Source organism: Cotesia glomerata, linkage group LG5 (genome assembly GCF_020080835.1).
Source record: "Cotesia glomerata isolate CgM1 linkage group LG5, MPM_Cglom_v2.3, whole genome shotgun sequence".
In the NCBI taxonomy this organism is placed as follows: domain Eukaryota; kingdom Metazoa; phylum Arthropoda; class Insecta; order Hymenoptera; family Braconidae; genus Cotesia; species Cotesia glomerata.
The window spans coordinates 3,776,621-3,804,317 of record NC_058162.1 but is presented as its reverse complement, the minus strand read 5'-3'; the positions used below and the strand labels follow the sequence as shown (position 1 = coordinate 3,804,317).

General features: G+C 30.2%; 3 protein-coding genes across 3 annotated transcripts in view; 1 reads left to right on the top strand and 2 right to left on the bottom strand.

The window, feature by feature from the left end:
- The window catches only part of LOC123265901 (angiotensin-converting enzyme), a 57,996-nt gene that overhangs the window by 5,082 nt on the left and 25,217 nt on the right, over positions 1-27,697 (top strand). The window contains exons 3-10 of the mRNA XM_044729868.1: positions 540-698; positions 1,675-1,771; positions 4,531-4,674; positions 4,781-4,972; positions 6,605-6,702; positions 6,886-7,055; positions 7,183-7,307; positions 9,544-9,886. Of these exons, the coding sequence (XP_044585803.1) occupies positions 540-698; positions 1,675-1,771; positions 4,531-4,674; positions 4,781-4,972; positions 6,605-6,702; positions 6,886-7,055; positions 7,183-7,307; positions 9,544-9,886 (1,328 nt within the window). The remainder of the gene's footprint in view (positions 1-539; positions 699-1,674; positions 1,772-4,530; positions 4,675-4,780; positions 4,973-6,604; positions 6,703-6,885; positions 7,056-7,182; positions 7,308-9,543; positions 9,887-27,697) is intronic.
- LOC123265919 (proline-rich protein 4-like) lies at positions 11,056-13,811 on the bottom strand. Its single transcript, XM_044729903.1, has 2 exons — positions 13,728-13,811; positions 11,056-12,287 (listed from the first exon to the last, which is right to left on the bottom strand). The coding sequence occupies exons 1-2, from the start codon at positions 13,737-13,739 to the stop codon at positions 11,139-11,141; spliced, it is 1,161 nt and encodes a 386-aa protein (XP_044585838.1). The 5' UTR covers positions 13,740-13,811; the 3' UTR covers positions 11,056-11,138.
- On the bottom strand, positions 22,908-26,791 carry LOC123265907 (extensin-like). Its single transcript, XM_044729876.1, has 3 exons — positions 26,567-26,791; positions 26,261-26,456; positions 22,908-24,408 (listed from the first exon to the last, which is right to left on the bottom strand). The coding sequence occupies exons 1-3, from the start codon at positions 26,576-26,578 to the stop codon at positions 23,066-23,068; spliced, it is 1,551 nt and encodes a 516-aa protein (XP_044585811.1). The 5' UTR covers positions 26,579-26,791; the 3' UTR covers positions 22,908-23,065.

The window sequence follows — 27,697 nt, the reverse complement described above, 5'->3', positions numbered from 1 at the left end:
CAATATCCGTAATTAAAAAAATAAAATTTCAATTTAAATAAAGTTATCTAATGACATTGCATTGAGTCTACTTTAATAAATAAAAAGTACTATAACATTGGAAAATAAAATAATAAAAAAAAACCAATGAAACATTACATTTTCAGGTAATTGGCTCTCCCCAGTCTAATACAAAGAACTTTAAAAATTTTTTATTTTTTCATATAGGATAGCTTAACAGGTAGAGCCTTTGACGCGTAACCAAAAAATCCAGGTTCGAATCCTGGTCTGGGCCGTCAGAATTATTTTTTCAGTCAAATTTATCTTTAATGACAGATTTATATACGAATTGTGGCTAAATTGTATATGCCTGGAGGAAAATACAAGCTATTAATATTACGAAAAAATAAAAAATTGTTTCTGTTAGATTGGGAAGAGCCAATTACCTGAAAATCTAAAAGTATTAGTTAAAACCCAGTTTTTAGGCAGAAATAAATATTAAAGTATATCATTGGCTTTAAAAAAATGTATTAAAATAATAATAATAATTATTATTACAGTTAGAAGCACAAAGAGACTATGCAGGATTCCAGAACCGTGCTTGGCAATTGATTAACAAGCTGGACGTCTCTAACCAGCGAGATCCTGTTTTACAAAGACGGCTGAGATATTTGGCAATAGTTGGACCAGCTGCTCTTCCTCTCGACCAATTAGACAGGGTAAGTAACCCATAAATCTTCCCTAGAACTCATTAATAACATAAGCACCCAACATCAACATTAACATCAACATCGAAAACACCAATAGCAAATGTTATCCATTATCTATTATATTAAAACATTCCCAGCGATGCAACAGAACGCCGCGGTGTAACCAAGGTTAAACCATGTAACCGCAAAACTAGGTCATAAGAAATGCAAGAAATCCCCTTCCCGCAACTAACACTGGTGACTCTTTACCTTGAGCAGGTCATTTCCCCGCTAGATTTCATTCAATTAATTTTAAATGCTTAATTAAAAGTTACAGAATAATTTTCAGTTTTTATACAAATTAAAACTGGGCTTTCAATTAGGACTTTTGTTTGGTTTTAGCGTAATTAATTTTTTTAAAAATAACTTTTATTGAACAAAAGTCCGTATTGTTACCTCACCGGGGAGCTTCTGAGTGATTTACTACCCGGCTGGTATTATTAAGCACCCAATTGCGCAATTTATTGTCATGATAGTGTAAGCGTTTTAAAATGCAGAACCTCACCGAGGATTTAATAGTTAAATAAATAAAATAAAATAAAAGAGAAACGTTTGAAAAAAATATGAGACATTTTAGTTGGATTTATTTTCTGTGAATTCGAAATTATTATAATGGAGATAAAAGATTTAAAAAGTAAAGAAAAAGTGAGCAATTACTTATACAATTGATGAGAAAACACGCAGCAGTTGTATTTTTTTAAAAAAGAATGGAAATAGTATAATGGAGATGGGAGTTGTAAGGTGGAGTTTTGTTATAGGTTATACCTTGTAGTAATAGAATGTTTTATAACGCGTGACGCACTCAAGCGTGACAAGATCTTTAGATTATACGTAGGCTCAGTTACTTTATTATTTTTGTATTAATCTTATAATTATTTATTTATAATATTGTATTAGGATTAGAACTTTCTCTTAAATGATCTGATTTTTGTAATTTTTGTTACAGTACAACCGACTGATAAACGACATGTTGGCCATCTATAATTCAGCGACCATTTGTGCGCACAATGATCCGTTTAGATGCGGACTTAGACTTTATCCAGGTAAATTTTTTAATAAAATTTATTATTAGTCATTGTTTTATTTACTAATAATAGTCATTTATAACATTGTTTTTTATTCAAATCTTTGTTTTTTGAGGGGTAGAAAAATTCTAGAGTATAACCTCAAATAATTAGCGATTGGTTGTGTTCAGATTTAAGAAACTAAAACATCGAATGCGCTTTTGTCAAAATGTTTATTATCGACAATTTAATTAATTAAGGAAGTCCTTTCGCTCCAGTTGAGTCAAAACAATTGTAGTAGTCAATATACGATAAATTAAAATAAAAAACCCATAAAAATTCCTAAAATTAAATAATAAATAGTATATGAGGCATTAATCGTTGAAATTTTGAAAAAAAAAAAAAAAAAAATAGTTAAATACAAAAATTAATTTGACTCTTTCAAATCAGCTGCTAGTAACCTGTCTGTGATTTGGCAACGCTGTACTTCGATTGTTTAAATTTTTATTTGCACAATATAACCTTAACCACGTTTAAGTTTTTGCAGTCAGTGGCTGCGTTCGGGTTTACTAAGTTCTGAGCAGGACTAACTTTATCTACCAAAAAATTAATTTTAGACACACTTAAATAAATATACCTTGCATTGTTTTGTTATAGATTTTTTAAAAAAATAATATAGTTACTTTAACTTGTTGTTACAAGATATACTATAAGATCTGCAAGAACTTAGCAAACTTGAACGCAGCCAGTGTTAATAAATAAATTAGTTTGAATTTATTGAATGGTCTGAAGCTCGCGCGCTACGCAACGTTGCCAAATCTTTTGACTCCATTTTATTGTAGGTTACTTGAGAATTTTTTGTGATTTTTAAATATTGATTTCTCAATAAATATATCGGTAACTAATATATTTTATTGCAAAAAAAGAAATCTGAATATTTCGAAAATCTAATTTTTAGTTTTTTTTTACTTCATCTAATCCATGACTGATAGTATAATTTGAGAAATACTGCAAACGTGTGACTTTCTCGTAAGACTCTGAACAAATACTAACATTTAAAAATTTTATTTTTTCAAAAATTTGTCCGGTAAGGTATAATTTAAACCTCACTATTAGATAAATAAGGACCTTAACTATTAGAAAAAAATTAAATTTACTCATAATCTAATATTTTTTATTTTACATTGGCGGCGAAAGGACCTCCTTAATTATGGAGTAATTGTGGAGCAATTTTAAATTTTGATCCCTGAAGAAGTCAGGAATTGCTGACAAAACGTTGGCGATGAAATAAAAAATAGTCCACAAGAAATTGAGTCCTTATTTCCCACTAAGAATTTAAAGTACTAATAAGACAAGGACATATACATCATGATTAATTAATTAATATTTTTACTCATTAATATTTAACCGTTGCTATGGTAATCGTTGCTAAAGTGGTCACCATAGCAACGAAAAGCGACAACAATGAAAACTTCTCATCAAGTTTTTAATAAAGGATGTGGAATTTTTCTTACGAATTTTTTTTTAGTAAAAAAATTCTGAAAATTGTCAAATGTTTCCTGATTTCACTAGTATCGATTTCAATAGATGTTAATAATAATTATAATATAGTATGGTTGGAGTTACGCTGAAAATTGTTTATAGAAGGCATTATAACCTCAACTTTGTTCAGCAAAACTTATAATGTTCTTAAAATTTTTTAGTAAATTTATTGAAACTAATTAAAAAATAATAATAAGGCAAGTTTATACACTGATAAAAAACTACTTGATTCTAAAAGGAAGATTCTGAATCCAAAAAAATTATTTTGAAGAGTTTATAACCTTAAAACTTCTTTTCTTCGCGGAATTTTATATTTATAAAGATCAAGAGTATAATTTTCGTAAGAATCAAATTTAATATCAAAAAAACATTATTTTCCAAAACTAATGATAATTTCATTTTCTTTTATGGATTTTTTATATTCTTGATTCAATTTTGACCAAAATTTTCTTCATTCAAAATCTCAAAAAAATATTACTTGAACCCATTCTGAAAAGTATTTGACTAATTTTTAATGTTGGATGAAACATGACATTAAAGTTAGCAGTCACTTAATCATTTTTTAATTTTTTTTAATACAAATTTGTTTCAAAAACTAATTTTTAAAAAACTGCATTTTTTATTTTTTTTAATTTCTCTATGCCAATTTTTTTTTCTAATTTTTTTTTACTCCAATTTATTTGTTAAAAAAATTATTAAATATCTCCTAAATTTATTTTCATGAATGAAATATAGATTATATTGTATAATAATAGTAAAATGGATGATTCAATTGGTAAAATTGTTTACTATAGAATTTCTTTTATCAAAAGAAATACTTCGAAGTAAGAGTAAAATTTTCAAAATAATAATATTTTCCTTGAATCAATTAATTATTTTTTCCATAGTTAGATTTAAGTTTATTGTTTCTGCAACATTACACATCAATAACATCCACTCCGTCATCAAATTTACATAAACTTACGCCATAAAAAGCATAATCTAGAATAAGTAACAACAATTACGCATTTAAAACGCTAATTTAAATGATGATTAATAATAAGCGAATAACAATGTACTTAACCATTCGTTTTAATTTTCAATAGAATTTAAATCACTTAATTTTAGTATTTTACAAACTAACCAATAAAATTAATTATTTATGAAAATTTTCCGTTATTACTTCACTTACTAAATAACAAAGATAAATAATTAAAAATAATTCATTATTCATAAATTTAATTTATAATATAGTAATTTACAATATTTCTTCCCAGAAATATCGAAAATAATGGCGAAAAGCAGAGATTGGGATGAATTACAGTGGGTGTGGGTGGAATGGCGGCGTCGCAGCGGCTCGCAAATCCGTGACCTGTACACTCAATTAATCTTCTTAAATAATGAAGTCGCTAGATTAAATAGTGAGTTAAAAAGAGACACATGAAACAACCAAAAAAAAAAAAAAGAAAATTATAATTTTATAGCTCAATAAATTTTCGAAAACATTAAATATTTAATTAACTCCAGATTTCACCGACGCTGCCGAGTACTGGATGTTCCCCTACGAGTCCCCGGACTTCCAACAAGATATTGATGAAGTTTGGAACAGCGTGCGACCGCTATACGAGGAACTTCATGCATACATCAGGAAGAAGCTCCGCGATCGTTATGGTCCAGAAAGAATTGGTGGTCATACTCCCCTTCCTGCTCATATCCTGGGTAAGTTTGAATTTATTATTAATTATTATCAAAATTTGCACACTATTCTAGAAATTGGGTACCCAATTTATAATCAAGTTTTTTCAACTAATAAATTATTGCCAAGTAAATTTAAAAAAAAACTTTACATGAAGAAATCCAAAAAAAATATGAATAAAATTTTTCGAAAATATCGCGTAACTAATGCAAAAAGGGCGCACGGCAAAATATGCTCCCTTTTAGCTTTGCAAAGCTAAAGGCGTGCATAATTTTTTTTTTATCACCAATCGACTAGTTGACATATTCTTCGTCGAAAAATCAAGCATTGATTTCCTAAAGCTAAAAGGGCGTATGTCTCTAATTATGCGCCCTTTTAGCTTTAGGAATTTGAAAATTTTATGACCTAAAGCTAAAAGGGCTTATAAATTTTTTTTCTAAATAATTCATTAAAATGCTCATTTTTAGCCTAAAAATAAAAAATAAAAAAACGGTAGATTCACACGAAAGAGGCGTATTCTAACTCAACATACACTCTTTTAAAATTACAATTAAAAATATTTTTAAAAAATTGCAAAATATGCGTGATTGTATTAATTTATTTTTCATTTGAAAATTATTTCAATCCCATTAGTTTTTGATTAATTTTATTATCCATTGCTTGTATAAAAGTAGTTAAAAATGATTATTTTTTCAATATTGTTTAAGTACTTAAAAACAGCTGATCCCCTCTTTTTCTCGCGTCGCACTCACTGCAAGAAACGGTACTATCCTTGCTGCATTCATGATTATGATGCTATTGAAGTTTTATGTTTTTCTTTTAAACAAATGACAATTTTGAAAAAAACACCCTGCTATGCGAAATAGATAATTAAAAAATCTATTACGTAGCAGAGCGTTTTTTTTCAAAATTCTTCTTTGTCTAGAAGAGAAATATCAAGCGGCAATCGTACGCGAAAAGAACAAGATGACACTGGATATCATCCCGGATTATACTGAGTAAAAAAAAATTTCAGATAGTAGTTAGTATAATCCAGATTACAATAATCCAGATATCACGCAGTATAATCTGGATTTTTTTAGCTACTATCTGAAATTTTTTTTCACCACAGATATCACTGAGTATAATCTTGGATGATACCCAGTGTTATATTGTTCTTTCCGTGTAGGGACCGGCTGTTAAGAAATTTTTTTTTTATTCAGTAAACTTTTTTATATTATGTCTTGTGAAGCTATTTATCAAAATTTTTTATAAAAACTTAAATTTTTTTTATGTGCCTTTTTAGCTTTAGGCACTACTTTTCTAAAAGCTAAAAGGGCGCATGTCTTGAGCTACACCCTTTTAGCTTTAGGATACTCGATTTTTTTTTTTTTTACAGATCTTTGTGTTTTGAGCGATTTCAAGAAGAATGGCAAAAAAAATTTTTTTTATGCGCCCTTTTAGCATGGATCCCTACTAACCTGTAGCTATGCGCCCTTTTTGCATTAGTCACGCGATATCTTCTTAATACTGTGGTACTAATTTTTTATACCGCTAATTTTTATATAAGGCTAATAGAAAAATCAGATTGTATAAAAAATTATAAATGAATGTGTAAGAAAATTGAAAAATTATGAGATGCCTATTTTTAATTTTTTGGTATTATTTATTCACAGGAAATGTATGGGGACAATCATGGACGAACCTCCTTGATTTCACGACGCCGTATCCCGGAAAATATTATATGGACGTTACAGAAGAAATGCAAGCTCAGGTAAGAATTCTAATCATGATATTAAAAGTTCCAGACATCTGACAATTTTTATGATTTTTGAACTTCCCGCTAAGAAAATTGAAAATTTTCTTCTAAAGGGAAGTCGTTGATTTTGGTCCGATTTTTTAAACAAATTTTTACAAATCATAGCTAATAATAATAGTAATGATAATATTCTTACAGGGATACACTCCAATAGATATGTTCCGAGTAGGAGAAGAGTTCTACCTTTCACTCAATCTGAGTGCGATGCCTCCAGAATTTTGGGCAGGAAGTATCATAGTTGACCCTGGTGATCGGCCATTGATTTGTCAGCCTTCCGCATGGGACTTTTGCAACCGTCTGGACTACAGGTAACGCTTAGAATTATGCTATTAGAAATTTTTCAATAGTAACTCGAGCTAGCTTTTAAAATTGCGTAAAATTAGTTACGTTATAAGTCATGTGAATTATAAAATTAATTATTTTTAATGTTTTTAGAATAAAAATGTGTACCAAAGTCACCATGAAGGATTTAATAACAGTTCACCACGAAATGGCGCACATACAGTATTTCTTACACTACAGTAACTTGCCACGGGAGTTCCGAGATGGCGCCAATCCAGGTGAGGATCAAAATTTTGTACAACATAACTTCTTAATTATTTGCAATATTTATTAAATTTGATACTTTTGGGAACGTAAAATTACCAGTTAATTTCTAAAATAATTTAAAGTTTGATACCGACGTTCTAATTAGCAAATTGTCGAACTCCATTTTAGAGAATCTTCCATTTGTACGAAAAAACAATTAGTGAAAATTTATTATCACTTTACAAAACCATTTAGTATCATTAATATTTAATAGAGGTATAATATTTTGGTTTGGATCATTCAAATAATTTATAATTGAACTATTGCTACATCAAAGTGTTAAAAAATCACCCTCTAAAAAATAAGGAGTTAGACCAATTGCTAATTAGACCATCGATATCCTTTATTAAAAAGTTGATGTGACGTTTTCATTGTTGTCGTTTTTCGTTGCTATGGTAACTACTTTGGCAAAGATTACCGTAGAAACCGTTACTGTAGCTAAGATTACTATGATAACAGCTATCATAGCAACGGTTACCATAGAAACCGTTACTATAGCAACGGTAACTATGGCAACGATTAATATGACAACTGTTACTATGACAATGGTTACCATAGCAACGGTTAAATATTAATGAGTAAAATTTGTAAAAATTTTGATTAATTAAATTGTCGATAGTAAATATTTTGACAGAAGCGCGTTTGATTTTCTAGTAATTGTAAAAATTGCACAGAGACTATAATCTGATTCCCGAATCATTAATATAAATTATACCTTTTGCATCAAAAGTTAGGTTAGCGTCACAAATACTTTCAACTTTACTTACTCTAATAAAAAAATTCTTACAGCATAACCATAACTTCTCATAAATTATTTAGAATAATTTAATGTTTCAGTATAATTAATTAATTAAAATTATACTTCTTACATCAGAAGTTACATTAGTTTGACTAATATATCTTGCGCGCAGAAGCGCGCCTGAATATAGAGTTTGCATATATTTTCATGCTTATGATATATTTGATCAATCACGTTACAAATAATTTGCAATACATATTTTTCATCTTAATTTTATTATAAAAAGACTAGAATTTAATTTGCGCGCGCCTCATATTTATTGTCATGATATATTTATGTGTCGTTTATGTATATTATATTCACTTTCAACCAATCAGAATGAGAATAAATATTTTCAACCAATCACGTCAGGAATAAATTGGTTTCACATACATTTCATCTCAATTTTATTATGGGACTAGAACTAGAATTTAATTTGCGCGCGCAAGCCGCGCCTCATATTTATTTTCATGATATATTTATGTGTCGTTTATGTATAGTATATTCGTTTTCAACCAATCAGAATGAGAATAAATATTTTCAACCAATCACGTCAGGAATAAATTGGTTTCACATACATTTCATCTCAATTTTATTATGGGATTATTATGGGATATAAAAGTGGATATCACAAATACTCTTAATTTCACTAACAATATGAAAAAAAAATGTTGTATAACATAACCTCATCGATTATTTAGAACATTAACATAAAATAGTGTAATTTATGAATTAAAACGATACTGTTTGCATAATAGTTTACGTTAACGTCACCAACAGTTTCAGTTTCAGTTTTAGTTTCACTTGCAATAATTTAAAAAACCACTTGGTTGCAAAAGTCGAGTTTATAAATTACTGAACGATCACGTAAATTGCCTGACAATAAAACAAAGTTAAACCGGAAGATAAACAACCTTTTACCCACAAAGTCTGGTCGAATTGAAAGCGTCACGCTCCGAGTAAAATCACTAATCGTAAACATCACATACTCACAACTAAAACTCTCGATGGATGATTATACAATAATCTCCCTCCAGTAGATGAATAAATAAACGAAAATTAAAATGTTGATAATCAGAAAGTATAATTGAATATCTAAAATGGCAAACCGGAATTGACTTCTTCTCGCCAACTTATTAATCATCCAGCCGTGACATTTAATTACTCTAACTAACAAAAAATAACTAATAAATAAAAGTATACGCGTGCGTTAGATGCCATATTACGCGATATAATTATCGCACTTTCACTCTCGCGGATGGATTCCGTACCGGAACACGAGAATAACAGCACAGCAGTAAACCCACACATTATTACTCCAGGAAGTCTTCCGGCATAATTGCGGCTCTTAATTAAGAGCACATACTATCAATTACTCACACACGAATATTCTAGATCACCAATTATTTATATTTATCTAATTGCTTCAGGTTTCCACGAAGCCGTCGGAGAAGCTGTTGCTCTTAGCGTGGGCTCGCCACGCCACTTGCAGACCCTCGGATTGGCCAACAAGTACATTGATGAACCAGCAGCAGACATAAACTACTTGTTTTCCTTGGCCATGGAAAAGCTTCCGCTTCTGCCCTTCAGCATTGCCGTCGACCGCTGGCGGTATGACGTTTTTCGCGGAATTGTCAACCGCGAGGAGTACAACTGCCATTGGCATCGCATGATGGAAGTTTACGCGGGAATTAAACCGCCTGTTCTGAGGTCTGAAGACGATTTTGATCCTGGAGCCAAGTATCATATTCCTGCAAATGTTCCCTACGTTCGGTGAGTCTTTTCTTTAGATTAATTTTATTTTACAGCAGAATCGCTAAAGAACAACGCCAAAATTGCATACAACTGAGTTTGTCTGCTTAAAGATCAGAAATTTGTGGATAATAAAACTTAAAACTAAATTTATTGTTTAGTTTCACGGTCCTCAATATTTTTATTCATCGGAATTATACTTAGAATTTTTCGGTATCAATTATATAGGGTAGAAGTACCGTTTATGGCCATTTATTGTTCAAATAAACGATAGAAATGAATTTATATTAATAAACCATTACAAACTCAATTTTTTTTAATATAAATTATTTAAAATTCAGAAAAAATATGTTTATAATTTTTTATAAATTAATTCAAATATTAACTGGCCAAAAAAGGTACTTCGACCCTATTTTTTTTCTCAAAATTGATTAAAAATGGAATAATTAAAAAAAATTTTTTTCAAAATTTAAATTTGCATTTTTTTATGTAAAAAAAAGGACATGTCTATTTATAAGTAAAAAAGTTCTGATAAATCCACGCCGTGTGAATATAAGGGCCTTAAATCCACGCTGCGTGGATTTATCAGGGTTTTTTGCGTGTGAATACACGAAAAGAACAAGATGACACTGGATATCATCCCAGATTATACTGAGTGAAAAAAAAATTTCAGATAGTAGCTAGTATGATCCAGATTACAATGAATATAATCCAGATATCACGTAGTATAATCTAGATTTTTCTACACGGAAAAAAGAAAACTCGAAAAATTACAGTATATAATGCAACGTGGCGCTCCGTGATGAAAACTGGAAAAATTACAGTTTCAGATTGTAATTATTACAGATTTTATAAGAATCACATTGTAGAATGTAATATTTACATTGAAAGCTCTGGAAATTAACATTCAAAGTTTGAATTTAGAAAAATGTTATTTCGAACTGTAATTTTTCTAGTTTTGATTACGACGGGACCGATTTTACATTTTATACTGTAATTATTCCTGTTTTCTTTTTTCCGTGTAGCTACTATCTGAAATTTTTTTTCACCACAGATATCACGTAGTATAATCTGGGATGATATCCAGTGTCATCTTGTTTTTTCCATGTAGAAACTTCTAAAAAGAAAAAATCCATTGACCGTGACACTAAAAAAAAATACAAAACTACAAAAAATTAATAACAATTTTTCTTCTTTGGTTTTTATTTTCATACAAAAGATATACAAAACAATTTTTATAAAAACGAATAATAACTACCTAAATTTACGAAGCTTAATAACCATGATGGGACTCGAAATTATGCCCTCCAAGATCCCCATGATCTCCAAAATCATGCCCTCCGAAATCATGGCCGTGTTCCGCTTCGTGGTGTTCATGGTGTTCGTGATGTTCGTGATGTTCCACCTTGTATGGAACTGGAACCTTGACCGGGTAGGGAACGTGTTTGGTAACCTCATAAGGAACATGTTTGGTAACATGGACTGGAACGGGGCGATCGTATGGAACCTTGACTGGGTAAGGAACGGGTTTCTCAACCGGAACTGGAACCTTTTTCTCAACTGGGTAGGGCGCTGGAACGGGGACCTTGACTGGGTAGGGAACCTTTTTTTCTACTGGGTAGGGAACGGGCCTTTCAACGTGGACCTTTACGGGGTAGGGAACTGGATGTTCTACTGGATAGGGAACCTTTTTCTCGACTGGAACTGGGTAAGGTTTGATGACAGGAACTGGAACGGGCCTGTCAACATGGACCTTCACAGGCACTGGGATGTGTTTTTCGACTGGGTATGGCTGGGGGTATGGAACGTGGACCTTGACAGGCACTGGGATGTGTTTCTCGACGGGGAACGGTTGTGGAACTGGAACCTTCACGGGGTAGTGGACTTTTTTCTCTACGGGGTAGGGTGCTGGCACGTAGACTTTGTAGGGAACTGGCCGTTCCACTGGAACGTGGACTGGGTAGTGGACCTTCTTTTCAACTGGGTATGGGGCGGGAATATGCACTGGAACTTTAACGTACACTTTGTATGGAACGGGGATCTTCTTTTCTACTGCGTAGGGCACAGGAACCTTCTTTTCGACTGGATAAGGCACTTCTTTCTCCACGGGGTAGTGAACTTTCTTCTCTACTGGATAAGGTACCTTAACCTTCTTCTCTATTACTATTTCCTTAACTTTGTGCTCCTCGTGGTGGTGAGGGTAGTGTTCGTCATGGGAGTGCCCTTCGTAGCCTTCGAAACCAGTGCTCATGAAGAGACCTTCATATCCACCTCCGTAGTTACCCTCTGAGTGGTAGAGACCTCGCTTTTCTTGTTTTTTCTCGACAGTTGAAGATTCTTCCACGGATTTTGTTTCCGCGGCTTCTGAGTCTGCTTCCTTGCAGGTTACGCTGCCTGATAGTAGCAACGCTAGTAGTGCCAACTGAAAGTTTGGTTAAGATTAGAGATTATTGTTATATGATAAAATGGGTTTTTATGGTTAAATTTGGTATCGTTGGAAAAGTCTTGACCTAGAGTTGTGCCTTTTCAAGGTTTCATATCATTTTCATTAATAGTCAATTTATGATGATAAGTATTTAGGCTGGATTCGGAAATGATCTATCTCTAGATACATATTTAAGAAATGACCTTGTATCTTGTGAACTATTGACATTTTTGAAGATATAAACTCATCCCGATGTTACACTCATCAAGAGCTTTCATTTGAGTACCCACATCAATTTTTCATATATTTATATATATTATATGTATGTATATATAAAAAATATATCAAAATGGATGTGGGTACTCAAATGAAAGCTCTTGATGAGTGTAACATCGGGATGAACTTATATCTTGAAAAACTGCAATGTTTAAGAAAGTACAGTGCAATTTAACATAATTAAGAAATGACCTTGTATCTTGTGAACTATTGACATGTTTAAAGATATAAGCTCATCCCGATGTTACACTCATCGAGACCTTTCATTTGAGTACCCACATCATTTTTTCATACATTTATATATATTATATATATATATGTATTTATAAAAAATATATCAAAATACATGTGGATACTCAAATGAAAGCTCTTGATGAGTGTAACATTAGGACGAGCTTATATTTTAAAAAATAGTAATAATTAAGAAATGACCTTGTATCTTGTCAACTATTGACATTTTTAAAGATATAAACTCATCCCGATGTTACACTCATCGAGACTTTTCATTTGACTACCCACATCATTTTTTTGTATATTTATATATTATATATATATATATATATATATATATATATATATATATATATATATATATATATATATATATATATATGAAATATATGTATATATGAAAAATATATCAAAATGCATGTGGGTATTCAAATGAAAGCTCTTGATGAGTGTAATATCGGGATGAGCTTATATCTTTAAAAACGTCAATAGTTAAGAAAGTACAGTGCAATTTAACAAAAGTCATTATTTAATAAAGTAAAATTCTATTTATTTATAAAAGATAGTTAAGATAATTTTTTTTTACAATTTATTTTATACAACACCTCTAAAAAAAATTTTTAATAATTTTGTTATTTATAAATTATAATAATACACATTTTGTAATAAAACGAATAATTATTTTTGATATTAAAAAATTCCATAATTAATTCCAAATATTTTGCATATCCACATTTGCTAAAATATTCTATTATTTCAAACTCAAATTTATTCTAAAAAATTCCCGAGCACTGTACATCTTTAAATATCAGTTAGAAAATAATAAATAAAAAAATTCACTTTAATCTTCAAATAAAATTTCAATGTCACTTTAAATAAAAATGAGTAAAATTTGGTAAAATTCAAAGCTAAAAAAAACTAAGAACTTACCGAAATCCTCATGATGAAATGAGTATTGTAATATTATCGCTGTCCAGAGTTTACTGGAATAATTCCCCCCGGATAGAATGGACTTATATACTCAAGTACAGCTTTCCCCTCTATACTCCGGAATATCCTACTGGCGTTGGTAGGCCGGTTTTGTTGAAAGTGAAACACTTGCTCTTATGCGTGCTAGCAACACGTGATAACAGCACATTTGAGAACATACCCCGTATAGTAATAGTATAAGTAAAGGCACTATTGTAATAGAAAATACAAAAAATAGACACAGACACACGAACACATATGTGGAGTAATTAATCGACTCATCATCAATCTGTTGCCTCGCGTTCTTAGAACAGCGACTTCCTTGAGCGATTAGCGCCCCTTAGCCGATCGGTTGAATAATTAAATTATTAATAAGCATATAAATTGTTAATCCGTGCGTTGTTCCCAAAAGAAGTTGATTTATCGGTTTATATTCTACGCAAACATTTCCGGTTTTTTATCTCTATAAGCGGAAGGAATAAATATTAATCAGGAATCGTTGATTTTTATTTAAAGTGACTGGTGAGTACACAGAAAGAAAAATTTCTTGACTGGAGAACAAAATTCTTGGCTCAAAAAAATTTTCGGGTGTCTGAAGGAAGACCGAAGTTGTGTTGGCCAAAGTAAAAATTTTTCGAGAAATTCTATTCTTGGTGGAAGTCATTTTTCTTAATTCAAATTATCGTAAATACTTGATTCAATAAATTTTTATATTTGATCAAGATTTTTAGATACTTTAGGGAAGCAGCGCCATCTACTTCAGCTGAGAAAAAAATTTTCTCACTTTGAGAAAATTTTTCTCTTGAATATTTGATACCCATTTTATATTATTTTAGCGTGCAATTATACATATTGAATGAAAAAAAATGATGAAATATTATTTGATCTTCCCATTTGACATGTTAATCAATAAAAATATTAATGAAAATTTACTTCTATCTTTATATTTAATTTTTTGGAGCAAAAGAGAAATTTTCTCAAGACAAGAAAATTTACTTCTATCAAGAACTAAATTTTTTGGAGCAAGAGGCTGAATTTTCTCTAAACAACAAGATTTTCTTGACTTAAATAAATTTTCTTGGATCAGGATACGTATTTCTTAAAGTAAGAGAATTAATTTTGTTGGAATAAGTGAAATTTCTTGTGTCAAAAAAAAATTTTTTTTTCGCTCAAGAAAATAATTAGAATGAAAAATATTTTCTTGGCTCAAGTCAACCTTTTTTTCTATGCAAGAATTATTGACGAGGTTCGGGAATTTTTGGAATTTGGGAAAGATAGAAACTTCTGGGCTGGAAATTGCGACCAGTATTGCTTTTGTATTACATTACATTGTGTGTTTACCGTGTAGTAGAGAGATGGTTTGTAGTGAAAGTGCAATTTAAAACTCAGAATGACGTGATACTCCTTGGGCACTTGGCAGTTGTTACTTTCGATTAGATCGCGATGATAAAGCACTCTTTGTCCACTTCCGTCTGACTATTGAGTAACGAAGGAGGCATTACATGAGTCGTAAATTAACGCTAAGGAGATTTTTTATGTCATTTCACGTCTTAGGGCGGATTATTCAGTGTAATTTCAATTTTGGGCTTGATTCGGCTTTAAGTATTGGTAAATTACCGAGTGAAAGGGATAGTTGTGTATAGGAACTAAAACTGGGAGGAAGAGACCTGTTCAACGGGATAATAAACGAGAATTTCCGGACTATCGTTTTTCATCTGTATATGCTTATTAATTTTATGAATATGTATTGGTTTTTATTAATAGGAAGCAAAATATAAATTATTTTAGACGGACACACCTTTTACTCGGTCAAGTCTGACTTTGTTGATGTAAACATTTATTATGTAGCTTTAAATGGAATGAAATTATTTTTTTTTGATTAATATGAATGATATATAATTACTTTCTGATGAATAATAAAATTTAACATTTATAAATTAGTAATTAGATATTAAAAAGTTTTTTTTTTAATAAGAATACTCGGCATTAAATCTAAGACGCGCCTCCCTGACAGCTTTCTTCGCAACTGTTGCCTAGCGATGCGCGTTAGCCACTCCCCTTCTGGTAGTACCTTAGCAACTGTCCTAGCAACTTCTCTTTGTCACGCCCTCACTACAGTTTTTTTACTAATAAATCTTTATTTTTCATGTTTTTGCATTCAAACTGTTAAAGTTTATCGAAAAAAGACTATTTCAATTTTTATTATTGAAGAATTATTTTTTTAAATTAAAAAATTAGAAAATTAATACCCAAAATAATTTTTATACGTAAGGAATGTTTATTTTGTAAAAAAAAACTTTATTATAAATGGCATATAAATTATAAAAAATATATAAATATTTCACAACAGTTTTTCGTAATTTTTTGGAAGTAAAGTCTATAATAGTTTAATTTATAAAAATAATTATTAGAATTTTTTTTGAGCAATCATATTGATTTTTTTTAAGTTTATCAAAAGTAAAACAATTAAAAAAATTGACCAAGTTTTTTTTTATCAATAGAAAATTTTTTCAATTATTTCTTACATTAAAAAAAAAAGTACAGTAAATGAATAAAGTGATTCAAGTAAATAATTTTAAACAATTTTATCTTTTTAATTTGAATAGAAAAATTGTTAAACTTAGAAATTTTTCTTGATTTTAATAAATTTTAGTTAATTCGAAAATTTTTTATTTTAATTCAAGACAATGAAACTCTTAAAAATTATATTCTTAGTTCAAAAATTTTCTCTTGAATCAAATTAATTTTTTTTTCAGTATTCTAAAAATTTATTTCTTACTAATTTGAAGATTGTCTTCCAAATTTGCCATAAAGTGAGATGATTTGAAGAAAACACCCAGAAAAAAAATGTTCTTGAATCAAGTATATAATTTTGAAGAACTTCATCGCTTGATTTGAGTAAAAAAATTCTTAAACTAATAAATTTTTACTTGGTTTAAGTAAATTTTACTTGATTCAAGAATTTTTCTCTCGAATCAAGTTAATTTTTTTTTTCAGTGCAAAAAAACTAAAAAATTTTTTAGATACTTAATTATCAAAAATGATAATTAACTCCACTTTCCAAGAATTACTTAATTTTTACTTGGAAAAATTAATCAAAACAGTTCTTCACTTTTCTTTTCATTAATATGACTTATAATAGCGTGAAGCGGCATAAGATATCTGACATTTAGAGGATAAGTCTTATGTGGATAAAAGTAATACATAACAGGATAACTTTTTTGCGTAACTTTGAAATGTTCCACTGGATGATTGTAACCATTAAAATTAGTTTCTTCTCTAATTGTCTCAGCGAACTCCAGCACCGGTTTTACCGGAGAGTGTTGTTGAGAAAAACCTGTTTTTCCCGAAATCACCTTGTCATTATCGATCGCCGGGGCGTATCGGTATTGACCGCCAAACTGTAGTGGCGTTGATCGGAACGGAAAAACATTGAAGTCAATCTGTGGTTGTTTATAATCATGATTGTTATTATTGTTATTGTTGTGGTTATAATTATGTAGGTGGTAGTTATCAGAACTCGAAGGATCCTCGACAACACTCCTATAAAATCTGCTGGCTTGTTTTATTTGCTTGGCGGCTAATTCTGCGGCCTCGTGCTCTTTAGCAATTCGCTCAAAGTCGTGACGCTGCTGCGGCGTGTAAACGAAACCCGGAAGTTTCCAACTTTTATCCTGTTTCCTTACGCTGGAGTGCGACACACGAATGGTCTCGGTCTCGGTCGAGGAGTTACCACTTTCGAGCGCCTTCTCGACGGCCCTCTCGGCCACTCTCTCGGCAGCGCGTTCCACCGCCAGTTCAGCAGCTCGCTCGAGTTCCTCCTTCCGACTAGCGGAACCAGTCAATGCGATGCTCAGACACAGGATTACTGCTCCGACCACTTGCAGGACCTAATTGCCGGGTTTAATTATTAGTTTTTAGTTATTACATCAATTACTCAATTTATTATCTGCTTAAATAATATCAATTTTTTAACTTTCGATAATTTTGTTCAATATTTTTAAGATTAATCTTTTTTTCAATTTTTTTCGACAACGATATCTCGTTAACCGGGCTCTATATCCGCGGATAAAATATCCCCGACAAAATATCCTTGTCAAAATATTCTCGGACAAAAAATCCAGCGGATAAAATATCCATAGATAAAAAATCTGCACAGTAAAAAAATTTTCGTCAAATTTAACACAAATATTTGGCCTGTGCCTTGGCATATATTATTAATAAATAAATAAATAAATAAATAAATATTTGAGTTACTGACTGTTTTTACACAAACTAATGTTAATTCAACATTCTAGTGTGTTAAATCAACACATGAGAATGTGAAATTCTACACACTAGAGTGTAATATTCTACACAGAAATTTTTATACTTTACACAATGACGAAAAATTTTTTACTGTGCGTCGACAAAATATTTTTAAGTTTAATAATATTTTTAATTATTTAATTATTTATTTACTCAATTATTTAATGAACACACTAATTTAATTAAATTATTATAAATAATTTATTAAATTATTTATTTACTCAATTATTTATTAAACACACAAAAAAATCATCACACCTCACAAACGAATCAACCGATTTTGACCGGACCGTAAAGATCGACGTGATTTTTTGAGGTTAAGAGCTGATTAGTTTTTAGAATTGATCGGTTGAACCGTTCCAAAAATATTTTGAAAAAACAAATTTTTGGAAATTTAATTTTTCAGATTTCTCAAATTTATTGACTTGAATTCTTTGAACTAGTATCAGAAATCTAAAAAACATTTTTTTTCAATTGTATCCTCAAATTTATTATTTGAGTTCGGCAAAATTATAGCATGATTTAAAAACAAGCAATGTTCAATTATCGCTGGAAAATTAAGACCTCAACATTTTACCACATTAAATCGTATCTGGCAGTCATATTGTACACAGAAAGAAAGATTTCTTGACTGGAGAACAAAATTCTTGGCTCAAGTAAATTTTCGGTCGCCCGAAAGAAGACCAAAGTTGTCTTGGCCGAAGTAAAAATTTTTCTTGAAATTCTATTCTTGGTGGAAGTAATTTTTTCTTAATTCAAATTATCATTAATACTTGATACAATAAATTTTTATATTTGATCAAGATTTTTAGATACTTTAGGGAAGCAGCGCCACCTACTTCAGCTGAGAAAAAAATTTTCTCATCTTGAGAAAATTTTTCTCTTGAATATTTGATACCCATTTTAGATTATTTTAGCGCGCAATTATACATATTGAATGAAAAAAAAATGATTCAATATTATTTGATCTTCCCATTTGACATGTTAGTCAATAGAAATATTAATGAAAATTTACTATCAAGATATTTAATTTTTTGGAGCAAGAGAAAAATTTTCTCAAGACAAGAAAATTTACTTCTGTCAAGAACTCAATTTTTTGGAGCAAGAGAGAAATTTTCTCAAAACAAGAAAATTTTCTTGACTTAAATAAATTGTCTTGGATCAAGAAACATATTTCTTGAAGCAAGAGAATTGATTTGTTGGAATAAGTGAAATTTCTTGTGTCAAAAAAAAATTTGTTTTTCGCCCAAGTAAATAATTATGAAGAAAAATATTTTCTTGGCTCAAGTGAACCTTTCTTTCTGTGTATATATAATTCATACAGAAAGCGTATGAAGGGGTAAACACGATACTTTCAAAAAAATCAATTTTTTAACTCAATTTATTTTGCACGCCTCATAGCGCGAAGCGCGTGAGGTTGTGCTTTATACTCGACTCGTCAAGGTCAAGCAATTTTGTGATCTTTAAATGTCTCTATCACAACCATATTACACTTATACAATAATATAAGTAGATGTACACGGAGAAAACACTTAAATTAAACCATCTTTTACTTTCTAAAATCATTTCATGTAGCTATTTTGAAAAAAAAAAACGTTTTGAAAAAAATTTTACGTGGACGTCCGGATGTCACCCCATTTTGGATGTACCAATGATTATTCCCGAACAAATTGATGTTTCAAGACCGGACTTTTTTTATTAGTTTACGAATGCGATGAACTGGGTCCGTATTTCATATCAGTAGCCTAGTTTACGTATTTTTTTTTTTTAAATTGAATTTTTATTAAAATTTATTACGATATAACCGTACAAAGACAAACGAATTTTTCTTATTTGTCACGTGAAAACTATGGCGCCACTTGATAAAGCTAGATTTTTTTAGACTGCGTGCGCATATAACAAGAAAAAAGGGTGCTGATATTCAAAAAAAATAAAAAACACTAAGAAATTACTTAATTATAATTTTCTTTTTTTTTATCAGTTACACAATTTATTTTTTCTTAAAAAATGAATGAGCGTTATGAGGCGTGCACTTTTGGATTTTCCAAACTTTTTTAATCTTCTCGTCTGGCTTATGAAAAATTTTTGAATTAAAATTGCAGCAAGAAAAATGATAGCTAAACTTAACAAATTTTTTTTAATTGATTCATTGCCATATTTACATAAAAAAAGTGGATTTGATTGCTAGTAATATGTATTTTTTAAGTCTTTATGAAGGGATAAACACCATAACTTGAATAAAAATCAATTTTTCAGCTTAATTTATTTTTAAATCTCTTCATCTGGTTTATAGAAAGTTACAAAATGAAAATTGTAGTTTAATATTGTTTTATTTAATTATAATTAATTTTTTCGGCCGACAATTGAAGAAATTTCCTGTCCTTGGAGCCACCATGTATAAAAAAAATGTATTTTTAAATACAGCTTATACACTCAATTGTTTCGCTAGTTGACCGCCGGTAATATAGTCTTGTAATTAGTTCTTTTTTCATGATTCACGCATTAGAACAAAAGAGGGCGTTAAACTCGTATGAAGAAATGTTATCCGCGGAAATATTTAGAGGAATTATGAAATTGAGTTGTGAATAAAATTAATTACTTTTAATGTAATTGTAATTAAGTTATTAAAATTATTTTTTAAATTTATTCTTGTAGTGCACAATAGATAATTGTTTTTTTTTTTTTTTTTTTTTTTTTTTATCGAGGTCGGATATCAAATTATTAAAAAATTAAATATATTATAAGATTATTTGTGAAAACTTTTATGTTTAAACTTTACTTTGATTAATGCACGTATGACATAAGCGCTTAAAGCATGCACGTTTGGATTAACCTTTGGATAATTCCAAGAAATATTTTTTAGATTTGTATCGTCAAATTTATTGCTTATATTTTACGAAATTATTTGAATCTTAAAGAAATAAGTAAATATTTTTTATTATTAATTAACTGAAATAATAATTCGGCAATATGGTATAGACAGATTATAAGAATTAATTATAATAATTGAAGAATATTTGCTAAAAAAAAAATTATATAATTTAATTTCAAGTTTTTATGTTGATTATTATTCAAGAGCAATTTCTTTTAATCGTAATCCGCAAAATAATTACTTCTATTCTAAAGATTATAATTTTATAATAGAAACTAACGAAAAATTGACATTAAAACTATACCTAAAATGTTTAATTTAATTTTCGCTTATATCAAAAATGATTTTATTGAATATTTAACATAAAATGTTTTTATTATTTTATTTTTTTTAATGTATAAAATTTTTAAAACGAAAAGAGAAAGTTTTATCCTAATAAGTATCAAAAAAGCTTAATTAAAAACAAGAACATAGCAGTGGTGCTATCTTATAGGCATAAAACTAAGTCAACAAGAGATAATTTATTTTACTCGGGAATCCCGAAACATTTTGAAACAAAATTGGAACTTCTAATCACAATAAAATCATATTGTGTACGAAATAAATTTTGAATAAAGTTAGTGGGTCAATTTAAAAGTTGTTATCTGATTTTTTATTTAAAAAATTCAATAAATAAATAATAGGCTTATTTATAGTTTTTTTTTTTTTAAGTTAACTTTTGCACGTCTCATAGCGCGAAGCGCGTGACGTTGTGCTTTATACTCGACTCGTCAAGGTCAAGCAATTTTGTGATCTTTAAATGTCTCTATCACAACCATATTACACTTATACAATAATATAAGTAGATGTACACGGAGAAAACACTTAAATTAAACCATCTTTTACTTTCTAAAATCATTTCATGTTGCTATTTTAAAAAAAAAAAACGTTTTGAAAAAAATTTTACGTGGACGTTCGGATGTCACCCCATTTTGGATGTAACAATGATTACTCCGGAACAAATTGATATTTCAAGACCGGACTTTTTTTATTAGTTTACGAATGCGATGAACTGGGTCCGTATTTCATATCAGTAGCCTAGTTTACGTATTTTTTTTTTTAAATTGAATTTTTATTAAAATTTATTACGATATAACCGTACAAAGCCAAACGAACTTTTCTGATTTGTCACGTGAAAACTATGGCGCCACTTGATCAAGCTAGATTTTTTTAGACTTCGTGCGCATATGACAAGAAAAAAGAGCACCGATATTTAAAAAAAAAAAATAAAAAACACTAAGAAATTACTGAATTATAATTTTTTTTTTTTAATCAATTACACAATTAATTTTTTTCTCAAAAAATGAATGAGCGTTATGAGGCGTGCACTTTTGGATTTTCCAAACTTTTTTAATTTGATATCGAATTTGATTTATTAAAAAAAAATTTTCGTGTTCTGTCCTTATTAATTATCAATTTTTTTTAATGAAAAATTGAATTGATTTTAATTTAGTAGAAAATTAAAAAAAAATATAAATTGAATAAAATTATAATATACTTACTAAATTACTATGGTTCATTGTTGAAAATCCCAACAATAACAACCCAGTTCTTCAAACTCTGACAAAGCAAACTAAATACCGAATATAAACCGTCAACAAATATTTATACCTCTCAGGCTTTCGCTTTCCAGAAAAAAACTCCCATTAAACAAATGCCACGTTAGTTAAATGCCGACAATCCCGAGCCATTAACTTAATAACAGCTCCAAATATAAAAATCTACTGATCATGGTCACAATTGTAACCATTCACAGAAACAATACAATAAGTCACAAAAACCATATACTATTTATTGCATTCGGCACCGTATATAAAAATACAAAATAAACATTAACATCAACATTAAACTCTTCTTAAAACTTTCTTATATCAATAAAAATAACCTCAATAGTACAAAAATAATAACAATAACCAGGGGAAAACAAAAAGATTTATAGAACAATTATTTCCATGACTAGACTCTAACAATAAAGAAATTCTACATTCTCAATATCAATCGCAATAGTACAATAATAAAAACATAAATTAATAATTTTTATTGCTCTAGTAATCGACATATCTTGCTCTATTTCCGCAAACTAATTTCCTTTCTCTTTTCCATTTTCGCTATCATAACTTTTGATTCTCTTTATTATTTTCCTAAGACGTTTAACTTTTTTACTATTTTTATTATTCCCATCAATTTCATTAATCTTCTCATTCACCTTTGAAATAACTTCTTTAGAGTCCGTGGCGCCTGGAACGCCATCTGCGCCAGCCATTTTGTCTCCACGGCCATCTTGTCGATCCTCTTTAGTAACTTCATAAACAGGCTTAACATCTTCCTTCTTTTTCTCCAAAACTTCATCAGAATGGATCAATTTTTCATGATCATTATCATTCCTTTCGCCATATTTATATGCAGTTTCATAATTATCGACAGCACTAGGCTTGAAATCATCCCCGCAACAACCCTCAGCCTTATAGCCATTTTCAAAGAGGCTCTCTTCTTCATCAATAGCTTCTTTAATAGGAGCCGGTTCTTCAGGAGCAGGAATTGAATAGGACTTATGTTCTTCCACAGAATAGGGAACTTCCTTTTCAACTGGGTAGAATTCAGGTTCTTTAACCTCAACGGGATAAGGAACGTGCTTAACAACCTCATAAGGCACTGGTCTTTTGACATTAACCTCAACTGGAACAGGTTTAGGCTTGTAAACCGGATAAGGAACGTGCTTATAGATCGGAACTGGGTAGGGTTTAGGAACAGGAACAGGAATAGGCCTGTCTACCTTGACTTCAACAGGATAGGCCACCGTTTTCTCGACTGGAATCGGCTGCGGAACGGCAATAGGAATCTTTATAGGCACCGGAATGGTTTTTTCGATTGGATAAGGCTCCGGAACGGGGATTTTATTCTCGTAGTAAACCTTTTTCTCAACTGGGTAAGGCTCCGGGATGTAAGTTCTGTAGGGAATTCTCCGTTCCACTGGAACCTGGACTGCGTAGGGCACTTCTTTGTAGACCGGAACGGGGTATGGAACTTTGGTGGGGATTTTTATGACGACTTTTACGGGATAAGGAACCTCCTTCTCAACAGGGTAAGGCTGAGCCACTGGAGTGTGGACAGGGTAGGGGACTTTCTTGATCACTGGGTAGCGGATTTCCTTCTCAACTGGGTACGGAACCGCCACGTTCTTCACCACGGTGATTACTTTCTCGTGATCGTGTTCCTGAATTTCAGGGAATTTAGCATCTTCAAAAGCTCGCGGCTCGAAGTCGCTTGATTCTGCGATGTTGTCCGTTGGGTGGGTCAATGTAAGGTCCTCTGAGAGTGATCCACTGGAATCGGTGTCCACGGACATCCGGTCGGACAACACGCTCAGGTCCATTGACTGTCGCTTTGAGATGTAGTTCTTGGAGTATTCCTTTTTCAGTACTCCTAGACAGAAATTTATTGGAAGTTATTCGTTTTTCTTGAAGAGAATAGTGTTGTTGGTATTTTAGAGTTTTGTTTGCTTCAATGTCTTTGAGAGTTATATATAGGAGTAACACTTTCTTTATAATTGCTCGAGAAAAAGTTTAGCGTGCAAATTTAATGGAAATACACTGATAGAAGGATTTGTTTATAGTTAAAAGATTTGTTAATATTTAACAAATCATTTATTAAGAGCCATTTGTTAGTTCTTAACAAATATTTCTTACTATTTAAAAGATTTATTAATATTTAATAAATGAATATCAGATTTATTAAATACAAACAAATCATTTTAAATACTAAGAAATATTTGTTTAATACTAAAAGTGGTCTCTAATAAATGATTTGTTACCTATTAACAAATATTATTTAATACAAATAAATTCTTCTATCAGTGTAATAGGTTATTGTTTGAATAATTGATTAATGGAATTGTTATTAAAGAATTATTAGCGTGGAAAGAAAATTGATAAATAAAATTTTAGTTATGGAAAAATCTACATAAAAAAATTTTTATTTTTTATTTCCAATTTTTTGGATCAAGATAAAATTTTTAATTGAAAATAAATATACAAAAATTAAAAATGATTTCGTTTTTTTCTTGTTTTTAAATAGTTTTTTACATTAGCAAGATTGAGTTTCTTTATTTAAAATAGCAAACAAAACCTTTAAGAGAAAAGAAATTTATATTTTAACGTGTTCTAAAAATTATTTCAGACTTTTCTGATGTAGAAATTAGCTGAAATCTGAAAATTTTTTGTACTTTTAACGAGACCACTGAAAAAAAATGTCTGATATGGCACCATATTATTTTATTTAGTTTGAAAGTTTATTCGGTAATTTTGAATTTTTTTTCACTTTGATATATTTTATATAAAATAGTTGCTTCATTTGAACACTGTTATGCATTAGCGTATTAAGTGCTATAGAATTCTTATGTACTTAAAATACTATTTTATAACAGAATTCAATTTTTGTGACGTATTAGACAAAATTGATTTAGTAATTGATGAAACTCAAAAACAATGTTGGATACAAAATTATTGTGAATTTTTACTCCCATTAATCGGAGGATTAAAATGAAAAAATAAAATACTCCGCGTTTGGAGTAATTTTAGAGTTATTTTTTAATTAAATGAAGTAGTAGATTTTTTCAATTAACAATATAAATAAAATTCTTCTTAGAGTAAATTTCATACTATAAAAATTTACACGGAAAAAAAAAAAAAAACTAGAAAAATTACATTATATAATGTAACGTGGCGCTCAGTGATGAAAACTGGAAAAATTACAGTTTCAGATTATAATTATTACAGATTTTATGAGAATTACATTGCAGAATGTAAAATTTACATTGAAAGCTTTGAAAATTAAAATTCAAAGTTTGAATTTAGAAAAATGTTATTTCGAACTGTAATTTTTCTAGTTTTTAATACGACGGAACACTTATTACTATTTATAATGTAATTCTTCAAATTTTCTTTTTTCCGTGTAATCGATTAAAAATCATCAATTTTACATTTACTCCGCAAATTTTCAACAGTATAAGCTCTTTAGACGAGTAGAAAAAATTATCTTTATTTTTTATCTTAAATTCTCAGATTTAACTCTCTTGTAACGAGACGATTCAGCGATCATGCGCCATCTGTCGGAACTATTTAGAACTATCTTTAATAAAAAATTTATATGCAGGCATAAGAGGCCTTAAGTGTCCGATTTAAATATCAGAGAAGGTCGAAACGTTTTTTCACAATTTTTTAGATTAAAAATTTGTTAGCAACGTTTATAAAAAACAAATAACACAAATAAATATTACCAATAGAAGGATCTCTGACATCCTCGGGATCGATAGTGCGATATTGGTAAAAATTAGGTGACTCCCAAGAGTACTTTTCTTCGGGTGTAATTTGAAGGTATCCACAATCAAGGACCGGATTTTTGTAGCTGTACCGCGTGGCCCTAGACGCAGCAGCAACAACGCAATAAACCATGATTGTCAAGGTCACGTGAATCTGTTGAAAAAATGCACCGAGTTAACTTCCAAAGTGTTTAAAAAAACCTCAAATGGTGATCGATACAATCAGTAATTAATTAATTATCATTAATCCAATCACAGTCTCACCACGTGTCCCATGACGTCGCAAACAGGCCAATAATCGGCAGCTTAGTGACACAAAAATAAATAAATAATAAAAATTATTTTTATATAAATAACAACAGAATTGTAAACGATCGGTTTAGATCGGTGAGAATAACTGGTACCGATTCGCGTTTTTCCTCTATTTAATACGCTCGCTTGTACAAGTGTGTCATCTCCCACAGGCAGATAAGTATATACATGCACGCATTGTACTTACTTTTTTTCTATATTTCTGCATTCATATGTATATAATAATGATATCGCTAATTGATGGATGCTTTTCACGGACACTGCTCGGGAAGATCGCTTTCTTAATTTCGCTTCGGCGCAACACATTGACGATTTCGGGTCCATGAACTCTTTTTATTCGTTATATTACGCCTCTTCAGAAGACTAAGTATGCATTAATATTTACGGTGGTGTTGTAGATAATTGTTGTTGAAAGTGAATAGATACACTTTTCTCAAGTACTAGCACGAAAGTTAAAAGTAAACACACGATCTTTGTTTTCTGAATTTTATTATAAATACGGTAATTGGGAAAAATTGAACAGAATCTATTGATTAAACGTTTAATTTACTTTTAACTTCCCGCTAAGAAAATTGAAAATTTTTAAAAATCGGGAAGTTATTGGTTTCACCTCGTTTTTCGAAAATTGAGTTTTCAACGGATGTTGATGTTTTGAGGTCCTAGGAAGCCTCCCCGAATGTTTCCGCGATGATGTCCGTACGTCTGTATGTGTGTGTGTGTGTGTGTGTGTGTGTGTGTGTGTGTGTGTGTACGGTCGTATGTAAACCTCTCATAACTTTTGAACTAAACTTTTGACTAAACTTAGATTTTGAGCTTAATTTGAATCGATTCGAACCAGCAGATTTTGAGATATCTCAAAAAAACTGCAAAAAAAAATTTTTTGAAATGTGATTTTTTTGGAATAACTTTTATATGGCTTGACCGATCAATTCTAAAAACTAATCAGCTCTTAACATTAAAAAAACACGTTGATTGCCGCTAGCCCGGTCAAAATCGGTTAATTCGTTCGTGAGTTATCGTTAACGAAAAAAAATCGAAAAAATCGTTTTTTGGGAATTACTTTAAAATTCCTTGTTCGATCAA

Excerpts from the sequence above, each read along its gene's own strand:
- LOC123265907 (XM_044729876.1), bottom strand. Across the intron at positions 24,409-26,260 it reads TGTCAGAGATCCTTCTATTG|GAGTACTGAAAAAGGAATAC; the intron begins GTAATATTTATT and ends ATTTCTGTCTAG.